Below are 18,733 nucleotides of genomic sequence, written 5' to 3' on the forward strand. Positions count from 1 at the left end.
TGGTCTAGCTGAACAATTATCTTCTAGCTAATTATGAGAGGTAGGAGGAAGGAGGGTCCAGTCCGTCAGTCAGTGCATCAAGGCCTAGATGCTAGGCTAACAGAGGGTAATGTTTTTTCTCTATGCCTTCTGGCCCTTTGCCACGCCTTCCATTAAAAGGTCCTACTATTTTTAAATGGTTCAAACAGAACTGGCTTAGTCGCATACTGAACTTTGCTGACTTACTTTACACACTAAGTTCCTAACATTTCAGATTGCCAAAGAACTAGCAGTATGACTGTGTACCTGGCATCGTGAAAGCATACAGTCTCAGTACATAGAATGCAGTTGGAGGTAATTAAATAGTCACAGGTTGTCCCAAATAGCACCCTAATCCCTATGTAGTACATGTTATAGGTAATATAGTGCCATTTGGGACACAACCATAGGTATAGAGTAATTTCTCTTCGGCCTGGTCTCAGAGCAAAATGTAGTATATTTGACAAAAATCCATGCCACTCCATTTAGTATGATATGTTTCTTTATGTTAGGTTACATTACATTGACTAGACGTAACATAGTAAACGTAAAACCAGGACTCTCAAATGAGTATCATATGTTACGTTTGGTATTGACACTAGGTTACTTAAGGCAAAATGTCATGCGAATGTCTAGTGACCCTAAGGTTGCGTGTTCAAATCTCATCACGGACAACTTTAGCAAATCTGCAACTACTTAGCTAACCCTTGGGTACTACTACTAGGGTTGCTTAGCTAACCTTTTCCCTAACCATAACCCTTTAACCTAACTCCTAACCCTAACCTTAACCATAACCTTAATCCCTAACCTAACGTAGCATATCATACTAAAGCAGTCGAACGTAATATATCATACTAAATGGGTCAAATGCGATCAAGACGTAGGATACTATACGTCCTACAATGTTTATTATATTGTACAACCGCTATCACATTAGTAGGCCAATGTAATGTAAGCTAACGTAAAGTACCATATCGTACTAAATGGAGTGGCATGGTATTTTGTAAAATATAATATGTTTTGCTCTGAGACCAGGTTGGTCTCCTTCTGTCTCTTTCTGCCCTTCTCATCAGCCGTCTTCACACTGGAGTAATCATAGGTCATACAGCTCACAAAACCAATGACAGTCTTTAAGTATATAATTGTAAGGCCAACAAAGGACCCACTTTGCCCTATAAAGTTATTTTTGATAGGCCACCACAGCGGATGGAATACCAATCAGTAATAATTTAGTACCGGATTGATGAGCATTTCAAATACACATTTCAAAAGATCCAATTCAATCTGGGTCTAAGGATTGCCTTGCAGCATTCATGGTTGGCTAACAATGGAGAAATGTAATACCAACAAAAGGATGTTATTTTCTTCCTTGATTTTTCATGTCCAACAACCATCACTGAATGGAAGCTACTCATGTGGTCACCACCTGTGTGTAATAATCACCCACTGTTAGGATCAACACAGTAGGAACTCAATTCTCACAGAAAATGTGATTTGTCATAATATTCCAAGACGTGTAGGCCTACCTGTTATTGTTTTTCTGTATTATTTCCTATTTGTAAATTTTTTCAGAACTTAATGCAAACTATCACATGTAATACTGCTCATATGCTTGGGAACACATTTCTATTGTGTAACAGGTGATAGTGGGGTTGGTGACCAGTGCTATAACGAATTGCATTTCTCAGATACCTAACTTGGTTGTCACTCTGCTCTACAGATCAGGAGCGGATAGGGAAGGACTCCAGCTACGAGCAAGAGGGGAAGGTGCAGTTTGTGATCGATGCAGTCTATTCCATGGCCCACGCGTTGCACAACATGCACAGGGAGCTCTGTCCAGGGAAGGTGGGCCTTTGCTCCAGGATGGACCCCATCAATGGCACTCTGCTGCTCAAACACATCCGCCTGCTCAACTTTGCAGGTCAGACACATCCACACGGTTATATGTACAGCATGTACATCACACTCACACAGGGCACCCAGACATGAACACACACCACCTCAATATTTCATCAGATGGTTTTGTTTTTTTAAATGATTATTTCATCGATTTAATTAATCAAGTGAGATTAATTACATGATGTGAAATATTTACACAAGATTGAAGACATCTCTAAACGGAGAGGAGGAGAGGAGAGGAAGAGACTAAAAACCTAAAAAAAAACTTCAGAGTAACACGTTTTCAAGAGAGGGCCTCTTGAACAAATAGAGGAAATATCTTTCTGGGTATTACAGAGATTAGTTTCAAATGGATTCAATGGAGAGAAAACAATGCTGCTCGCTGGAAAACCTAGAAAATCCCTTGAAGGGGGCAGTCCCTTAAAAGACAAACTCCTGGTAATGGTTTTGGGATCAATGTTTGGCAAAACATCTAAGAAAACTCTATTATTGATTACATTTATTACAAAAGACGCAATGGTGTATGTGAGAAACATGTATCTCCTAAGGGGGAGAAATCAAAGCAGCAACTGCATGTGTTTCCCTGGCTTATTTGAAGACACCATCAAGGGAAACTACACTAACTACACCAACTACACCATCAACTAGATCAGTTGTAACAGGTACCCCAATCTGGATGTAGACGCTGTGCCACACAAGTGGGTTGCTTCTTGGTTACATCAGCAGCAGCACACATCAGTATGTTTAACATGGACACCCAACCCACTGGGGCTATGGGAATAGCAGACTGGAGGGTCATTTATCAAAGATAATATTTATCTCTTTCTCACCAGATAAGTAAATTACTCACCAGAAAACACACAAAGAATACATTTCATTTTTTTCGCCTGGAAACAAAAATCATATGACAGATGGGTCAGAGCAGTTTAAATAGCTTTTTGTTTCACTTGCAATGAATCATTCCAGAGGCCACAGCCAGTGCTGTTTGTTGTTGTCGTTGGGTTCAGGGTCTCCGCTGAGATTGAATTACATTTTACATTTTAGTCATTTAGCAGACGCTCTTATCCAGAGCGACTTACATCAGCAATTAGGGTTAAGTGCCTTGCTTAAGGGCACATCGACAGATTTTTCACATTACAACCCAGTCTCAGTTTTAACCGCAGAGGGTCTGATGTGTCATTCCTCTTATACACTATTATGTTTTAAGCATCCAGGATAATGTGCAAATGACAAAAAGGTCAAACGTCAACAGCCTCCCAAAAGCAAAGCATTGTGGTACTGTAATTACTCATAGTGAGGTGGCCATATCTCTGGCAGGCTGACAATCATCAACAATCTTATCTAGGATATTGGTGGACTGCCTCTGTGGACTATCTCTACATCTCTACTCTCACAGCATCAGAGAGAACCCCTCTTTGTTCAAGTGTGAGGACGCTTATTCTTCTGTCATTTCAAAAAGTATGTACTAAGTAGGTTCTTTGATGTCTTGCTCTGCGTCTTCTCATAGAAACCACAAGCAGTATGGCAGTGGTACTGACCTGGCATAGATATTTGTAATAGTTGGTAGAAAGTATTTTTCAATTATACAAAATCCAATAGTGTTGATGTCAGCCACTCAGTTCTAAGACAGAGGAGGGCATATTTCTATAAATCATTAACCTTCATGCTTTACCCTTCCCAATGTATCATTAACCTTCATGCTTTACCCTTCCAAATGTATCATTAACCTTCATGCTTTACCCTTCCCAATGTATCATTAACCTTCATTCTTTACCCTTCAAAATGTATCATTAACCTTCATGATTTACCCTTCCCAATGTATTATTAACCTTCATGCTTTACCCTTCCCAATGTATCATTAACCTTCATGCTTTACCCTTCCCAATGTATCATTAACCTTCATGCTTTACCCTTCCCAATGTATCATTAACCTTCATGCTTTACCCTTCCCAATGTATCATTAACCTTCATGCTTTACCCTACCCAATGTATCATTAACCTTCACGCTTTACCCTTCCTAATGTATCATTAACCTTCATGCTTTACCCTTCCCAATGTATCATTAACCTTCATGCTTTACCCTTCCCAATGTATCATTAACCGTCATGCTTTACCCTTCCCAATGTATCATTAACCTTCATGCTTTACCCTTCCCAATGTATCATTAACCTTCATGCTTTACCCTTCCCAATGTATCATTAACTTTCATGCTTTACCCTTCCCAATGTATCATTAAACTTCACGCTTTACCCTACCCAATGTATCATTAACCTTCACGCTTTACCCTTCCCAATGTATCATTAACCTTCATGCTTTACCCTCCCCAATGTATCATTAACCTTCATGCTTTACCCTTCCCAATGTATCATTAACCTCCATGCTTTACCCTTCCCAATGTATCATTAACCGTCATGCTTTACACTTCCCAATGTATCATTAAACTTCATTCTTTACCCTTCAAAATGTATCATTAACCTTCATGCTTTACCCTTCCCAATGTATCATTAACCTTCATGCTTTACCTTTCCCAATGTATCATTAACCTTCATGCTTTACCCTTCCCAATGTATCATTAACCTTCATGCTTTACCCTTCCCAATGTATCATTAACCTTCATGCTTTACCCTACCCAATGTATCATTAACCTTCACGCTTTACCCTTCCTAATGTATCATTAACCTTCATGCTTTACCCTTCCCAATGTATCATTAACCTTCATGCTTTACCCTTCCCAATGTATCATTAACCGTCATGCTTTACCCTTCCCAATGTATCATTAACCTTCATGCTTTACCCTTCCCAATGTATCATTAACCTTCATGCTTTACCCTTCCCAATGTATCATTAACTTTCATGCTTTACCCTTCCCAATGTATCATTAAACTTCACGCTTTACCCTACCCAATGTATCATTAACCTTCACGCTTTACCCTTCCCAATGTATCATTAACCTTCATGCTTTTCCCTCCCCAATGTATCATTAACCTTCATGCTTTACCCTTCCCAATGTATCATTAACCTCCATGCTTTACCCTTCCCAATGTATCATTAACCGTCATGCTTTACACTTCCCAATGTATCATTAAACTTCATTCTTTACCCTTCAAAATGTATCATTAACCTTCATGCTTTACCCGTCCCAATGTATCATTAACCTTCATGCTTTACCCTTCCCAATGTATCATTAACCTTCATGCTTTACCCTTCCCAATGTGTCATTAACATTCATGCTTTACCCTTCCCAATGTATCATTAACCTTCATGCTTTACCCTTCCCAATGTATCATTAACCTTCATGCTTTACCCTACCCAATGTATCATTAACCTTCACGCTTTACCCTTCCCAATGTATCATTAACCTTCATGCTTTACCCTTCCCAATGTATCATTAACCTTCATGCTTTACCCTTCCCAATGTATCATTAACCTTCATGCTTTACCCTTCCCAATGTATCATTATTCTTCATGCTTTACCCTTCCCAATGTATCATTAACCTTCATGCTTTACCCTTCCCAATGTATCATTAACCTTCATGCTTTACCCTTCCCAATGTATCATTAACCTTCATGCTTTACCCTTCCCAATGTATCATTAACCTTCATGCTTTACCCTACCCAATGTATCATTAACCTTCACGCTTTACCCTTCCCAATGTATCATTAACCTTCATGCTTTACCCTTCCCAATGTATCATTAACCTTCATGCTTTACCCTTCCCAATGTATCATTAACCTCCATGCTTTACCCTTCCCAATGTATCATTAACCATCATGCTTTACACTTCCCTTTGTATCTTCTGATACTTCTTTATCTATTCTAAAGCCTCCACTTCTCAAATGTTTAATTTTGGCTCGCTCAGCAGCCATCAATGTCTCAACATACAAAGCAGAGGTATCAAACAGTTTCCAACCTCACTCTAGCCCCTGGTCCCAACCCCTCCCAGCACTTCCTTCCATCTCCTGCCCACTTCTTCCTTTGATGCTCCAAAGACTTGCTTGAAACATCAATGGGCTGAGATTGAATGAAGCTCCCCATCAGTGTTCTGAGTCTGCTGCTATCACGTCTGAGAAACATTGTTTTATTATTTTACCTCTACTGCAGACAGAATGCAGTGGGCCTTTCGACTGTCAGTCTCCACAGACACTGCAGTTATGACTATGGAACAAAGGCAAAGCACTGTGGGTTTTTCCCTCTCAGCGTGCTTCTTTCTCCCTCTTCTCAGGGAACTACCAATTCTTCATTGTTGTGTGACTCAGATGCTGCCAATTGAAATTGAAAAAAAATAAAAAATAATCTGCATGCCATAGAACTGTCAGATTATTATTTATTTTTTTACAGGAACTTGAAGAACAAGGCTTCACGTCAGTTAAGGCATAGAATAAAGACAGCCTCACATACAGTATCGAAGTCAGCCAATGGCTTTATACTAAACAAACTGTACATATATCACTGGCTTATAATTACAAACGGGGAAACACAAAATTAAATTGTAGTTTTAAACATTTTAATCTGAACTAGTTCCTACCTCATATTTTTCTAAATTACATAGCAAGGTACATTAAATACTGTATCTGTGATGAGGTGGTGATCAAGGAGTCAGGCGCAGGACGGTAAATCACAGAATAACAGGCTTTCATCCGCAAAATACAGGTTTACGCAGAAATGCGTCAAACACACTCCAGGGCACAAAACAGGCGCACTGGAAAATACAAGGCACACGGGAAAAATACTCCCGTCGATACAAAATACACAAGCTCCACCGAGCTTCATTAACCTCCACAATAAACAATCACCCACACAGACAAGGAAGCAGAGGGAACACTTATACAATGACTAATGAGGGGATAAGGACCAGGTGTGTGTGATTGAAGACAAGACAAATGGAGTGATGATAAATGGATCGGCAGTAACTAGTAAGCCGGTGATGCCGAACGCCGAAACCTGCCCGAACAAGGAGGGGAGGCAGCTTTGGCAGAAGTTGTGACAGTACCCCCCGCCCCCCCTTGACGCGAGGCTCCAACAGCATGCCGACCCCGGCCTCGGGGACGGCCAGGAGGACGCGGAGCAGGGTGAGCCGGATGGCGACTGTGGAAATACCGTAACATGGAGGGATCGAGGATATACCTCACCGGGACCCAGCACCGTTCCTCCGGACCGTACCCCTCCCACTCCACGAGGTACTGAAGGCCCCCCACCCGAAGCCTTGAATCCAGGATGGAACGGACAGAGTACGCTGGGGCCTCCTCGATGTCCAGAGGACATGGAGGGACCTCCCGCACCTCAGCCTCCTGGAGCGGACCAGCTACCACCGGCCTGAGGAGAGACACATGAAACGAGGGGTCATTTAGCGGACGCTCTTATCCAGAGCTCAGGGGGGGAGTAATAACCTATAAGTGACCTCGTTGACTCTCCTCAGGATTTTGAACGGCCCCACAAACCGCGGGCTCAGCTTCCGGCAGGGCAGGCGGAGGGGCAGATTCCGGATCAAGAGCCAGACCCGATCCCCCGGTACAAAGACGGGGGCCTCACTGCGGTGGCGGTCAGCGTTGGACTTCTGACGACGCACGGCGCGTTGGAGGTGAACGTGGGCAGAATCCCACGTCTCCTCCGCGCGCCGAAACCAGTCCTCCGCCGCAGGAGCCTCAGTCTGGCTCTGGTGCCACGGTGCCAGAACCGGTTGGTAACCTAGAATACACTGGAAAGGCGTTAGGTTAGTGGAGGAGTGGCGGAGAGAGTTCTGGGCATATTCTGCCCATGGCAAGAACACCGACCACTCCCCTGGCTGGTCCTGGCAGTAGGACCGCAGGAACCTACCCACATCCTGATTTACCCGTTCCACCTGCCCATTACTCGCGGGGTGGAACCCAGAGGTCAGGCAGACCGAGACCCCCAGATGTTCCATGAACGCCTTCCAGACCTTGGACGTGAACTGGGGACCTCGGTCCGACACTATATCCTCTGGTACCTTGTAGTGCCGGAGGACATGTGTAAACAGGGCCGTGGGGGAGACCGGGGACGCATCCACCTCCACCACGAACAGTAGTGAAGAATCAGGGTGGGCCAGTACTGGGGCTGAGGTGAACAGACCCCGCAGTTTGCTGAAGGCCAGGTCAGCCTCAGCAGACCAGCGGAGCCGGGACGGCTCATCCTTCAACAGGGATCTGTCTAGTTTCTTCATAATCCTTAACTAAATTCATACAGTCTTTCCCTCTGTGGATATAGCTGGCTCTTGGACTGAAATGTTTAACTGTGCCCTACTTGGTCAGATAATTCATAATGTGTTTGAAAATGTGGCAAATATAGAGTGATTGTTGACGATAATTGTAATGCTAGGATGAGTATGAATGTGTATCAGCCTTCTCTTTCCTCAATCACATGCCAACAGAATAGCGTGATTTAACACAGCACACTAGAGTGCATGGCAGTGCCGGTGTGAAACATTAAGAAAACAGAGACAGAACATATTTTTTCCTTCGGTCCATGAATCCTCTGTTGAAATAGTCTCTTAACCTTTGCGTAAATTGCGGGTTGCAGGTAGCCTAGCGGTTAGAGTGTTGGGCTAGTAACCGAAAGTTCTCTGGTTCGAAAACCCGAGCCGCCAAGGTGAAAAGTGTGTAGGTTTGCCCTTGAGCAAGGCACGTAACCCTAATTGTCTTCAGGGGTGTCATACTACTATGGCTGAACCTGTAAAACAACATACTTCACCTATCCAGTGACAATACAAAACTTTTTTTTGCGGCGTTGTTTGTTTACATTAAAATCACACAAGACTCACATACTGTACCTCTATCAAGTTTAATCATCTTATTGTGTCTGTCTGAGCTCTCCAGAGAGAGACTCTACTATAGTATTCAATCCAATCACAAACTATTCATGTTTCTTGATTGTACAAATAATGAGTGGTTGAATCACGAGAGGCAAATCAACCATAAAATACCAGGAAAAATGCCCTGCTCATTCACTGCTGAACTTGGAGGGTGAGTGAGTCTGCAGGCTAAATGTGTGGAAGTGTGAGTGTGGCAAACGGCTCGGCTCGGATCCTGAATAGGAAATGACTCGGAGGACAATGGACTGCATAAAGAGAAACTCTAAACAATGTGCACAGAGTGCATTCAATTATGTTTTCATGACTGAAAAATGGCTGCATTTTTAAAGATTGCTCTCAGGACCCTGTTTCTGTAGTCTAAAATATGCTTAAGGAAACTTCTGAATAAAAGTTATGAAAATATTTAGCTAATTTCATGTCTTCAGGGGTTTGCTGTGGTGACTGCAAGAGGATATATAGATGTATGCTTATGGTATCAAACAATGCCCTCAGCTTAGGCTCTGGTATGGTATATTCTAGAGTGGTTCACTATCACCCTGTCAGTCTGCTGTGAGGATGCACCTTTCTGATAATCCGTTTTAATTGGCCACAACTAGTACCATGAGTTCTCCTTATTATATAACTTAACTAGAGAAAACTCTACTCCCTAGCCATAATATCACACCAAAAGCATTTTAAATGAAGCTCTGGAGAACAATGATACTGCAAAGTAAAATACAACGCACGACAAGTGCTCTTAGCCTTAAGTCTGGACAGTAATGTTTCTGACATGCATCTGAAGCCAAGTACTGTAGCCTGTCCCTAAATCTGTGTGATCTTTAGCCAGCTTCTCTTACTATCGTTGTCATGCCATGTATTTGTATTTTTTATTTAACCTTTATTTAATTCGGCAAGTCAGTTAAGAACAAATTCTTATTTTAATGAAGGCCTACACCGGCCAAACCCAGACGACGCTGGACCAATTGTGCACCGCCCTATGGGACTCCCAATTACGGCCGGTTGTGATACAGCCTGGAATCGAACCAGGGTGTCTGTAGTGATGCTTCAAGCACTGAGATGCAGTGCCTTAGACCGCTGCGCCACTCAGGAGTATGAAAAGACTGTATGGCAACGGCATGCCTCCATGGCAACGATAGTCCGAGGAGTTGGCTAAAACTCATACATATATGAGACCATGCATGCTAGAAGGCATGCCATGAACATACAGTCCGTCTAGGGAACAGCCTGGGTAGAAAATGCCAATAATCTCTGGGCCAACCTCAGATTGGAGCAGCAAGATGACCAAAAGATCGTAAACTGTTAAATGTAATTAGATCTGCAGTGGCAGGCTGTGGTGCTGCATTAGTGTCTGAAAGGACCAATGTTGTGGTCAGGATCCATTTTCCTCTCACAGTGACAGCATGGTGCCCAGTGCCATGCGAGGGGCTACGGCCTCAAAGCCTTAATATGCCCTAATACACAGCTCCAACTGGGCCAGTGGGAGAGCTATGTGCCTTATGAAAAAAAAAAAAAATTGACCAATACTATGATTAAACTCCTGGATACAAATTATTACACTCATGGAGAGTGCGTTATAAACATATCTCTTCTGCTGTAATCCCTCTCATCTGCTTATTTTGCTGTGAGATGTGGGCTGCGTTGTCACTGAGGCACGGCTGAGCACACAGTAATGCCTTAATCCAGAGGGGCTGGCTCATCGAGATGTGGATTAGGCTGCTGCGCACGTCTTCCGCCCTACGCTAAACAAAGAGAAGGAAAAAGTACGCTCATCAGCAGAAATCCAAACTGCCGAGATCATCCACGCTTTCCCCCTTGTTTGTAAGATGGGACACCCATTGTGCTTGGGGAGACTTATTGATAAGCCCAGCATTAAAAGAGAAATGCCAGCACCTTACGCCTTTCATCAGTGGATGGCTGTGTGCTGCTGCATGTTCAAACTTGGGTTTTAAAGTGGAAGTCGATAGGGACTTACTCCTCTTTCCATCCTCAGCAGAGAGCAGTGATGCTATACTTAATATCTTCAAGGGGCATCTCAGGGAAGTAAATGGTGTTGTGTAGTTTTAATAATTTACAATATCATAAAGGAGCATGTCGGGAAAATATGTTGTTGTGTATTGTTTGTTGTGTAGTGGGGACTGTTTTGTTGATGGTGAGAATTTGCAGACATTTGGCTGCTAAGTCATATGACATACCATTACTATAGTTCGTATTTCAAAACATATTGTGGAAAAACACCAACAAAGAATTGCAGTGTGCGATAACACTACACAGTAATACGTTATTCTAAAAGAAAAGCTGTTTCCCAAAAATCCCCCCACATGCAGTTCTCACTTAGAGAACGGAAGAAAACATTTTAATAGATGACTGCAGATATGATTTGACTAGGCAGAAACCCCTAGACAGAACAGACCAGAGAGAGAATATACAATCAGCATATGTTACTTATTCTCTCTTATACTTACTTTGTTGAATTGAAAAGTTGTATTTTCATATTACAGTTTATTTTGGTTAGCCGCATACATTTGCACATTCCGCTTTGACTATATATATATATATATATATATATATATATATATATATATATATATAACAATTCAAACAAATGCATTGACACTCTCTCTCCTCTGTCCTTCAGGCATAGCTGGCAACCCAGTGCTCTTCAATGAGAACGGCGACGCCCCTGGTCGCTATGAGATTTACCAGTACCAGATCAGAAACAGAACAGCCGAGTACAAAATCATCGGCCACTGGACCGAACAGCTCTATCTGAACGTAAGGATTTCTTTTTTATATATTTAACACAGCAGATACTGTACTATAGTTATACAGTGAGGGAAAAAAGTATTTGATCCCCTGCTGATTTTGTACGTTTGCCCACTGACAAAGACACGATCAGTCTATAATTTTAACAGAAAAATCCAGAAAGAAAATGTTATAAATTGATTTGCATTTTAATGAGGGAAATAAGTATTTGACCCCTCTGCAAAACATGACTTAGTACTTGGTGGCAAAACCCTTGTTGGCTATCACAGAGGTCAGATGTTTCTTGTAGTTGGCCACCAGGTTTGCACACATCTCAGGAGGGATTTGTCCTACTCCTCTTTGCAGATCTTCTCCAAGTCATTAAGGTTTCGAGGCTGACGTTTGGCAACTCGAACCTTCAGCTCCCTCCACAGATTTCCAATGGGATTAAGGTCTGGAGACTGGCTAGGCCACTCCAGGACCTTAATGTGCTTCTTCTTGAGCCACTCCTTTGTTGCCTTGGCCATGTGTTTTGGGTCATTGTCATGCTGGAATACCCATCCACGACCCATTTTCAATGCCCTGGCTGAGGGAAGGAGGTTCTCACCCAAGATTTGACGGTACATGGCCCCGTCCATCCTCCCTTTGATGCGGTGAAGTTGTCCTGTCCCCTTAGCAGAAAAACACCCTCAAAGCATAATGTTTCCACCTCCATGTTTGACGGTGGGGATGGTGTTCTTGGGGTCATAGGCAGCATTCCTCCTCCTCCTCCAAACACGGCGAGTTGAGTTGATGCCAAAGAGCTCGATTTTGGTCTCATCTGACCACAACACTTTCACTCAGTTCTCCTCTGAATCATTCAGATGTTCATTGCCAAACTTCAGACGGCCCTGTATATGTGCTTTCTTGAGCAGGGGGACCTTGCGGGCGCTGCACAATTTCAGTCCTTCACGGCGTAGTGTGTTACCAATTGTTTTCTTGGTGACTAATGTCCCAGCTGCCTCTCACTGTTCAAATAAACCTACCATTACAATGATAGACTGATCATTTCTTTGTCAATGGGCAAACATACAAAATCAGCAGGGGATCAAATACTTTTTTCCCCTCACTGTATTATCAGACATATCCCCTCCAAATGACCTTTATGTTTTTCACCATTTGTTGTCTGTGGCTCTCCTCCTAAAGCAGCTTTGACAGGATGTTGTCATCTGTTGGTTATACTGCAGTGCTTCCTTTGCTCAGTAATTTCTCCTAAACCATTAGCTACTGCTTTGGGCACACGTTTTCAACGGTGCAAACATCCAGAGGGTGCTTTAATGATTAACAACACGGACTGGGATGAAAAGAAACCAATAAGAGCTTAAAAACAGACACATTGCTATAATGACTTCAGACACCAATCCACTGTCTTAGCAAAACAATATGGTGGAGTTGTGGACACAGGAGGTTACAAAGCTATAACAATTAATTACATGATGCCGGCCCTGCAAATAGTGTTTGAACGGAATATGAAGAGATGGCCTTGGGCAAAGAAAGAGAAAGAAAAAAGAAGCGTGTTTCTATGGCGTCGACCTGGTTTCTATGGCGTCGACCTGGGTCTGTGTCTCTTTCAACGCTGTGTGAATGGCGGAAGACCATGAATGTTTTTGTAAATGTGTTGTAAATGCTAGTCCTGCGGTGTGCGCCAATTCTCTTTCCAAATGAGCTTTTAGTTAAATAGGATTCTTATAGCTGTTAATTAAATACACATTTGGGGATGCGTTTGCCGCCTATGAATTTCACAAACACCATTGACGGCAAAAAAAAGTGAATAACATAACACTAAATATATCCTTTCAAGAAGGCAAATAGTGTTCATGGGTAATATACTTTTTAATGGAGAGGAAAGAGAAAAAAGCCCCTAAAAGAACTGTATGCCAGTGGTAATTGTCATTAAGCAAGAAGAGACTGTTTATTGGTTATAGTGTTAGTTATTTGTGAAGTGTTTGACTGTACCCCTCCTCTCCTCTCCATCCCCCCTCAGATCCGAGCAATGCACTGGCCAGGTGGAGGTCGTCAGATCCCCTACTCCATCTGCAGTCACCCCTGCCAGGCCGGAGAGCGCAAGAAGGTAGTGAAGGGCATCCCTTGCTGCTGGCACTGCGAGCGCTGCACTGGCTACCAGTATCAAGCAGACACCTACAGCTGCAAGATGTGCCGCTTTGACCTGCGTCCCAACGAGAACCATACGGCCTGCCGTCCCATCCCCATCGTCAAGCTGGAGTGGAGCTCCCCCTGGGCCGTCATCCCTGTCCTCATCGCTGTGCTGGGCATCATGGCCACTCTGTTCGTGGTGGTCACCTTCATCCGCTACAATGACACGCCCATCGTCAAGGCGACGGGCCGCGAGCTCAGCTACGTTCTGCTGACTGGTATCTTCATGTGCTACGCCACCACCTTCCTCATGATTTCTGCCCCTGATGTTGGAATCTGCTCCCTCAGACGGATCTTCCTGGGTCTGGGGATGAGTATCAGCTACGCAGCCCTGCTCACCAAGACTAACCGCATCTACCGCATCTTTGAGCAGGGATCCATGTCGGTGAGTGCCCCCAGGTTCATCTCCCCAGCCTCCCAGCTGGTCATCACCTTCAGTCTGACTTTGGTGCAGCTACTGGGGGTGTGTATCTGGTTCGGTGTGGACCCGTCTCAGGCCATCATCGACTACGAGGACCAGCGCACGGCAAATCCGGACATGGCCCGTGGCGTGCTCAAATGTGACATCTCCGACCTTTCTCTGATCTGCCTGCTGGGCTACAGCATGCTGCTCATGGTCACCTGCACGGTGTACGCCATCAAGACCCGGGGGGTGCCGGAGACCTTCAATGAGGCCAAGCCCATCGGCTTCACCATGTACACCACCTGTATAGTCTGGCTGGCCTTCATCCCAATCTTCTTTGGCACCTCCCAGTCCACAGAGAAGGTAAGATCTGGCTGGCCTTCAACCCAATCTACTTTGGCACCTCCCAGTCCACAGAGAAGGTAAGATCTGGCTGGCCTTCAACCTCATCTTCTTTGGCACCTCCCAGTCCACAGAGAAGGTAAGATCTGGCTGGCCTTCAACCTCATCTTCTTTGGCACCTCCCAGTCCACAGAGAAGGTAAGATCTGGCTGGCCTTCAACCTCATCTTCTTTGGCACCTCCCAGTCCACAGAGAAGGTAAGATCTGGCTGGTCTTCAACCCCATTTTCTTTGGCACAGCCCAGTCCACAGAGAAGGTAAGACCTGACTGGCCATCAACCCCATTTTCTTTGGCACAGCCCAGTCCACAGAGAAGGTAAGATCTGGCTGGCCTTCAACCCCATCTTCTTTGGCACCTCCCAGTCCACAGAGAAGGTAAGCTCAGAGGTGTGTTCTTTCTTGGTCTGTTCGTTTTCTGTTGGTGTTGATATGCCAAAGGACAGCACTAGCACAAATATGATTCTACAGACTGCGTCTCTATCGCTCTCTCAGTTGAAACATATTTATTTTTCATAATGTTTTGTTTATAGAGAGGCCATTGTACCGTTGTTCATTATGGAAGGACTGTGCTGGGGAGTCAGTATACTGTAGATGGACATGGCTGGATGAAAATAGCATTATGCTATGGTATGCATGAGCCTTTTCTGTCAGAGCTTAAAGGATGGTGAATACTGCTGTTATACTCTGTGTCAGAACACTGATTTTCACTGTGTAGTCATAAAGTTGTAATCTCCCCTGCTGTCTTGGTTTGATGAAGACTAAAATTACAAGCAGAGTAGTGTATGATTCTATGACGTATATCTGAGATTCAATTAAATTGGGGAGGTCATTCATTATTGAAATATCAAAACTTCTGATCTGAACACAAAAGTAAGAAATGCCTATTCTACACGCAGAGCATTTGAAGAGAATTCCCCTGAGCTCTGCAGGCCCTTTGCCTACAGTAGCCTACTTGTGATTTTGTGACTCACGTGTATGTGACGGCTGTGTGCCACAGTGTATTAGTGACCAATGAGCTGTTTACACAACCACAGAGTTCACACTCGTGCCATCTTGTCAAATCAATGAGCCTGGCCTGGTGAACTACAAATCCACTAGAAACACTGGGATTCACACCTGGGGTCAAATAGTAATGTAGTAATAATATTTAACAATCTACATTAGATAAACCCGACTATCTGGCACCGTTTATATCTGATTCTAAAATGCGTTCTCCTGATCTTATCTACATTCTGATTGTGCACACATTCTTGGCCTTTACTACTATAGCCCATAGAAACGCTTTGAATAACACATTCGTAAATGTAAAAAAAGACAGTCACAAAATAAATCATAAGGAGTAAGGTTTTGAAGTGTCTGTCCTATATCTAGGAGATGTAAGAAAGCTCAGGAAATATTTGTGTTTTTTTGGACACATATTTAACCCCTTATTTGTGTCATAAAACTACCTCCATACTTCCATTCGTTTGTATCGGTTAACTTTCTGAAGAGTCCCATGACATTTGTTGGGGTCGTAGAGCAGAACACCATTGTGTTGGTGAGAGTCTCCCCTTTCCATAGTTGTGTCATATTAGTTTGTAGCGCAAACGGTTCGGACGATACAGACAGAAATTGCCACATCAGCGATACCGACTTCAGACGAATCCAAACCGTACAGACGTTTTTGTGAGAAGACCGATTGGTCTAATGGTCTGACAAACACTGCTGTAGCTCGGCCACCTTCCACCGCAGATGCGGAAGGCCGACAGGCGGATGCGGTGGATTGAGACAGCCCATGCAAAAAACTTAGCTTAAACTGACGGGGAATTGATGGGGATTTTTGTATTATTTTACTTAAATTGATGCACGTGATGCAATAGGTTACCTTCACGCTCTTGGGCACAGGGACTATGGTGGATTGCTTGAAACATGTAGGTATTACAGAATCGGTCAGGGAGAGGTTGAAAATGTCAGTGAAGACACTTGCCAGTTGGTCCTCATATGCTCTGAGTTCACGTCCTGGTAAGCCGTCTGGCCCCGTGGCCTTGTGAATGTTGACCTGTTTCAAGGTCTTGCTCACATCGGTTACGGAAAGTGTGATCACAAAGTCGTCCAGAACAGCTGGTGCTCTCATGCATGCTTCAGTGTTGATTGCATCTAAGCGAGCATAAAAGGCATTTAGCTCGTCTGGTAGGCTCTCGGCACTGGGCAGCTCGCGGCTGGGTTTCCCTTTGTAGTCCGTAATAGTTTGCAAGCCCTGCCACATCCAATGAGCGTCAGAGCCGGTGTAGTAGGATTCAATCTTAGTCCTGTAATATAATAATATAATATGCCATTTAGCAGACGCTTTTATCCAAAGCGACTTACAGTCGTGCGTGCATACATTTTTGTGTATGGGTGGTCCCGGGGATCGAACCCACTACCTTGGCGTTACAAGTGCCGTGCTCTACCAGCTGAGCTACAGAGGACCACCATTGATGCTTTGCCTGTTTGATGATTTGTCTGAGGGCATAGCGGGATTTCTTATAAGCGTCCGGATTAGTGTCCCGCTCCTTGAAAATGGCAGCTCTAGCCTTTAGCTTAGTGCGGATGTTGCCTGTAATCCATGGCTTCTGGTTGGGGTATGTACATGCGGTCACTGTGGGGATGACGTTGTCGATGCACTTATTGATGAAGCCGGTGACTGAGGTGGTATCCTCATTTTACATTTACATTTTAGTCATTTAGCAGACGCTCTTATCCAAGCGCCATGTTCTACCAACTGAGCTACACGGGACTACTCCTCATGCCATTGGATGTTTGAACAGGTCAAATGGGACACTGGGAGAAATGGATGGAGGTTGAGTTTTTAGCACGTAACTGTAGTTAAGGTACAGAACAGTGTAGGGCTCCACAGCCTTGCGATAAAAACAATGGTTGAAATGAGTAGGTGGAAGCAGACAGCTATTAGGCAGTCAAACAAAGAACAGGGCCTCAGTAGCTGTCATGGAGCACTGGTAATCTACTCAGGGGTGAGAGGCTAGTGAATGGCTCTCACTGGCAGGGAGGACACTATCAGTGGGGTTGGAGTAAAACAACAGAAAGAGGGGGTCTAAATAGCTAATATAATGTCATCATCATCATAGTCTTTCCACTGGGATGAAAAGATTATGATAATACATTCTGCTCTGTTAGCCTTTCTACGCAGCTTGTACATGACTAATAGCTAGCACATGACTAATACCTTGTAAATGACTAATAGCTTGTAAATGACTAATAACTTGTAAATGACTAATACCTTGTAAATGACTAATAGCTTCTACATGACTAATAGCTTCTATATGACTAATGGCTTCTACATGACTAATACCTTGTAAATGATTAATACCTTGTAAATGACAAAAAGCTTGTACATGACTAATACCTTGTAAATGACGAATACCTTGTAAATAACTAATATATTATACATGACTAATAGCTTTAAATGACTAATAGCTTCTACATGACTAATATATTCTACATGACTAATACCTTGTAAATGACTAATACCTTGTAAATGACTAATAGCTTGTACATGACTAATACCTCGTAAATGACTAATACCTTGTAAATGACTAATAGCTTGTACATGACTAATACCTCATAAATGACTAATACCTTGTAAATGACTAATAGCTTGTAAATGACTAATAGCTTGTAAATGACTAATACCTTGTAAATGACTAATAGCTTCTACATGACTAATAGCTTGTAAATGGCTAATAGCTTGTACATGACTAATAGATTCTACATGACTAATAGATTCTACATGACTAATACCTTGTAAATAACTAATACCTTGTAAATGACTAATAGCTTGTACATGACTAATTCCTTGTAAATGACTAATACCTTGTAAATGACTAATAGCTTGTACATGACTAATACCATGTAAATGACTAATACCTTGTAAATGACTAATAGCTTCTACATGACTAATAGCTTGTAAATGGCTAATAGCTTGTACATGACTAATAGATTCTACATGACTAATATATTCTACATGACTAATACCTTGAAAATGACTAATAGCTTCTACATGACTAATAGCTTCTACATGACTAATAGCTTCTACATGACTAATAGCGTCTACATTTTACATTTTAGTCATTTAGCAGACGCTCTTATCCAGAGCGACTTACAGTTAGTTAGTGCATACATTATTTTTTATACTTTTTTTCATACCCCCGTGGGAATCGAACCCACAGCCCTGGCGTTGCAAACGCCATGCTCTACCAACTGAGCTATATCCC

At 43.1% G+C, this 18,733-nt stretch overlaps 1 protein-coding gene across 1 annotated transcript in view; it reads left to right on the forward strand.

Annotated features, from left to right (window-relative positions):
* LOC121574923 (metabotropic glutamate receptor 4-like) overlaps nucleotides 1–18,733 on the forward strand; it is a 126,056-nt gene that overhangs the window by 74,428 nt on the left and 32,895 nt on the right. The window contains exons 5-7 of the mRNA XM_045222838.1: nucleotides 1,739–1,939; nucleotides 11,380–11,516; nucleotides 13,510–14,445. Of these exons, the coding sequence (XP_045078773.1) occupies nucleotides 1,739–1,939; nucleotides 11,380–11,516; nucleotides 13,510–14,445 (1,274 nt within the window). The remainder of the gene's footprint in view (nucleotides 1–1,738; nucleotides 1,940–11,379; nucleotides 11,517–13,509; nucleotides 14,446–18,733) is intronic.

Source organism: Coregonus clupeaformis, chromosome 10, assembly GCF_020615455.1.
Source record: "Coregonus clupeaformis isolate EN_2021a chromosome 10, ASM2061545v1, whole genome shotgun sequence".
In the NCBI taxonomy this organism is placed as follows: Eukaryota; Metazoa; Chordata; class Actinopteri; order Salmoniformes; family Salmonidae; genus Coregonus; species Coregonus clupeaformis.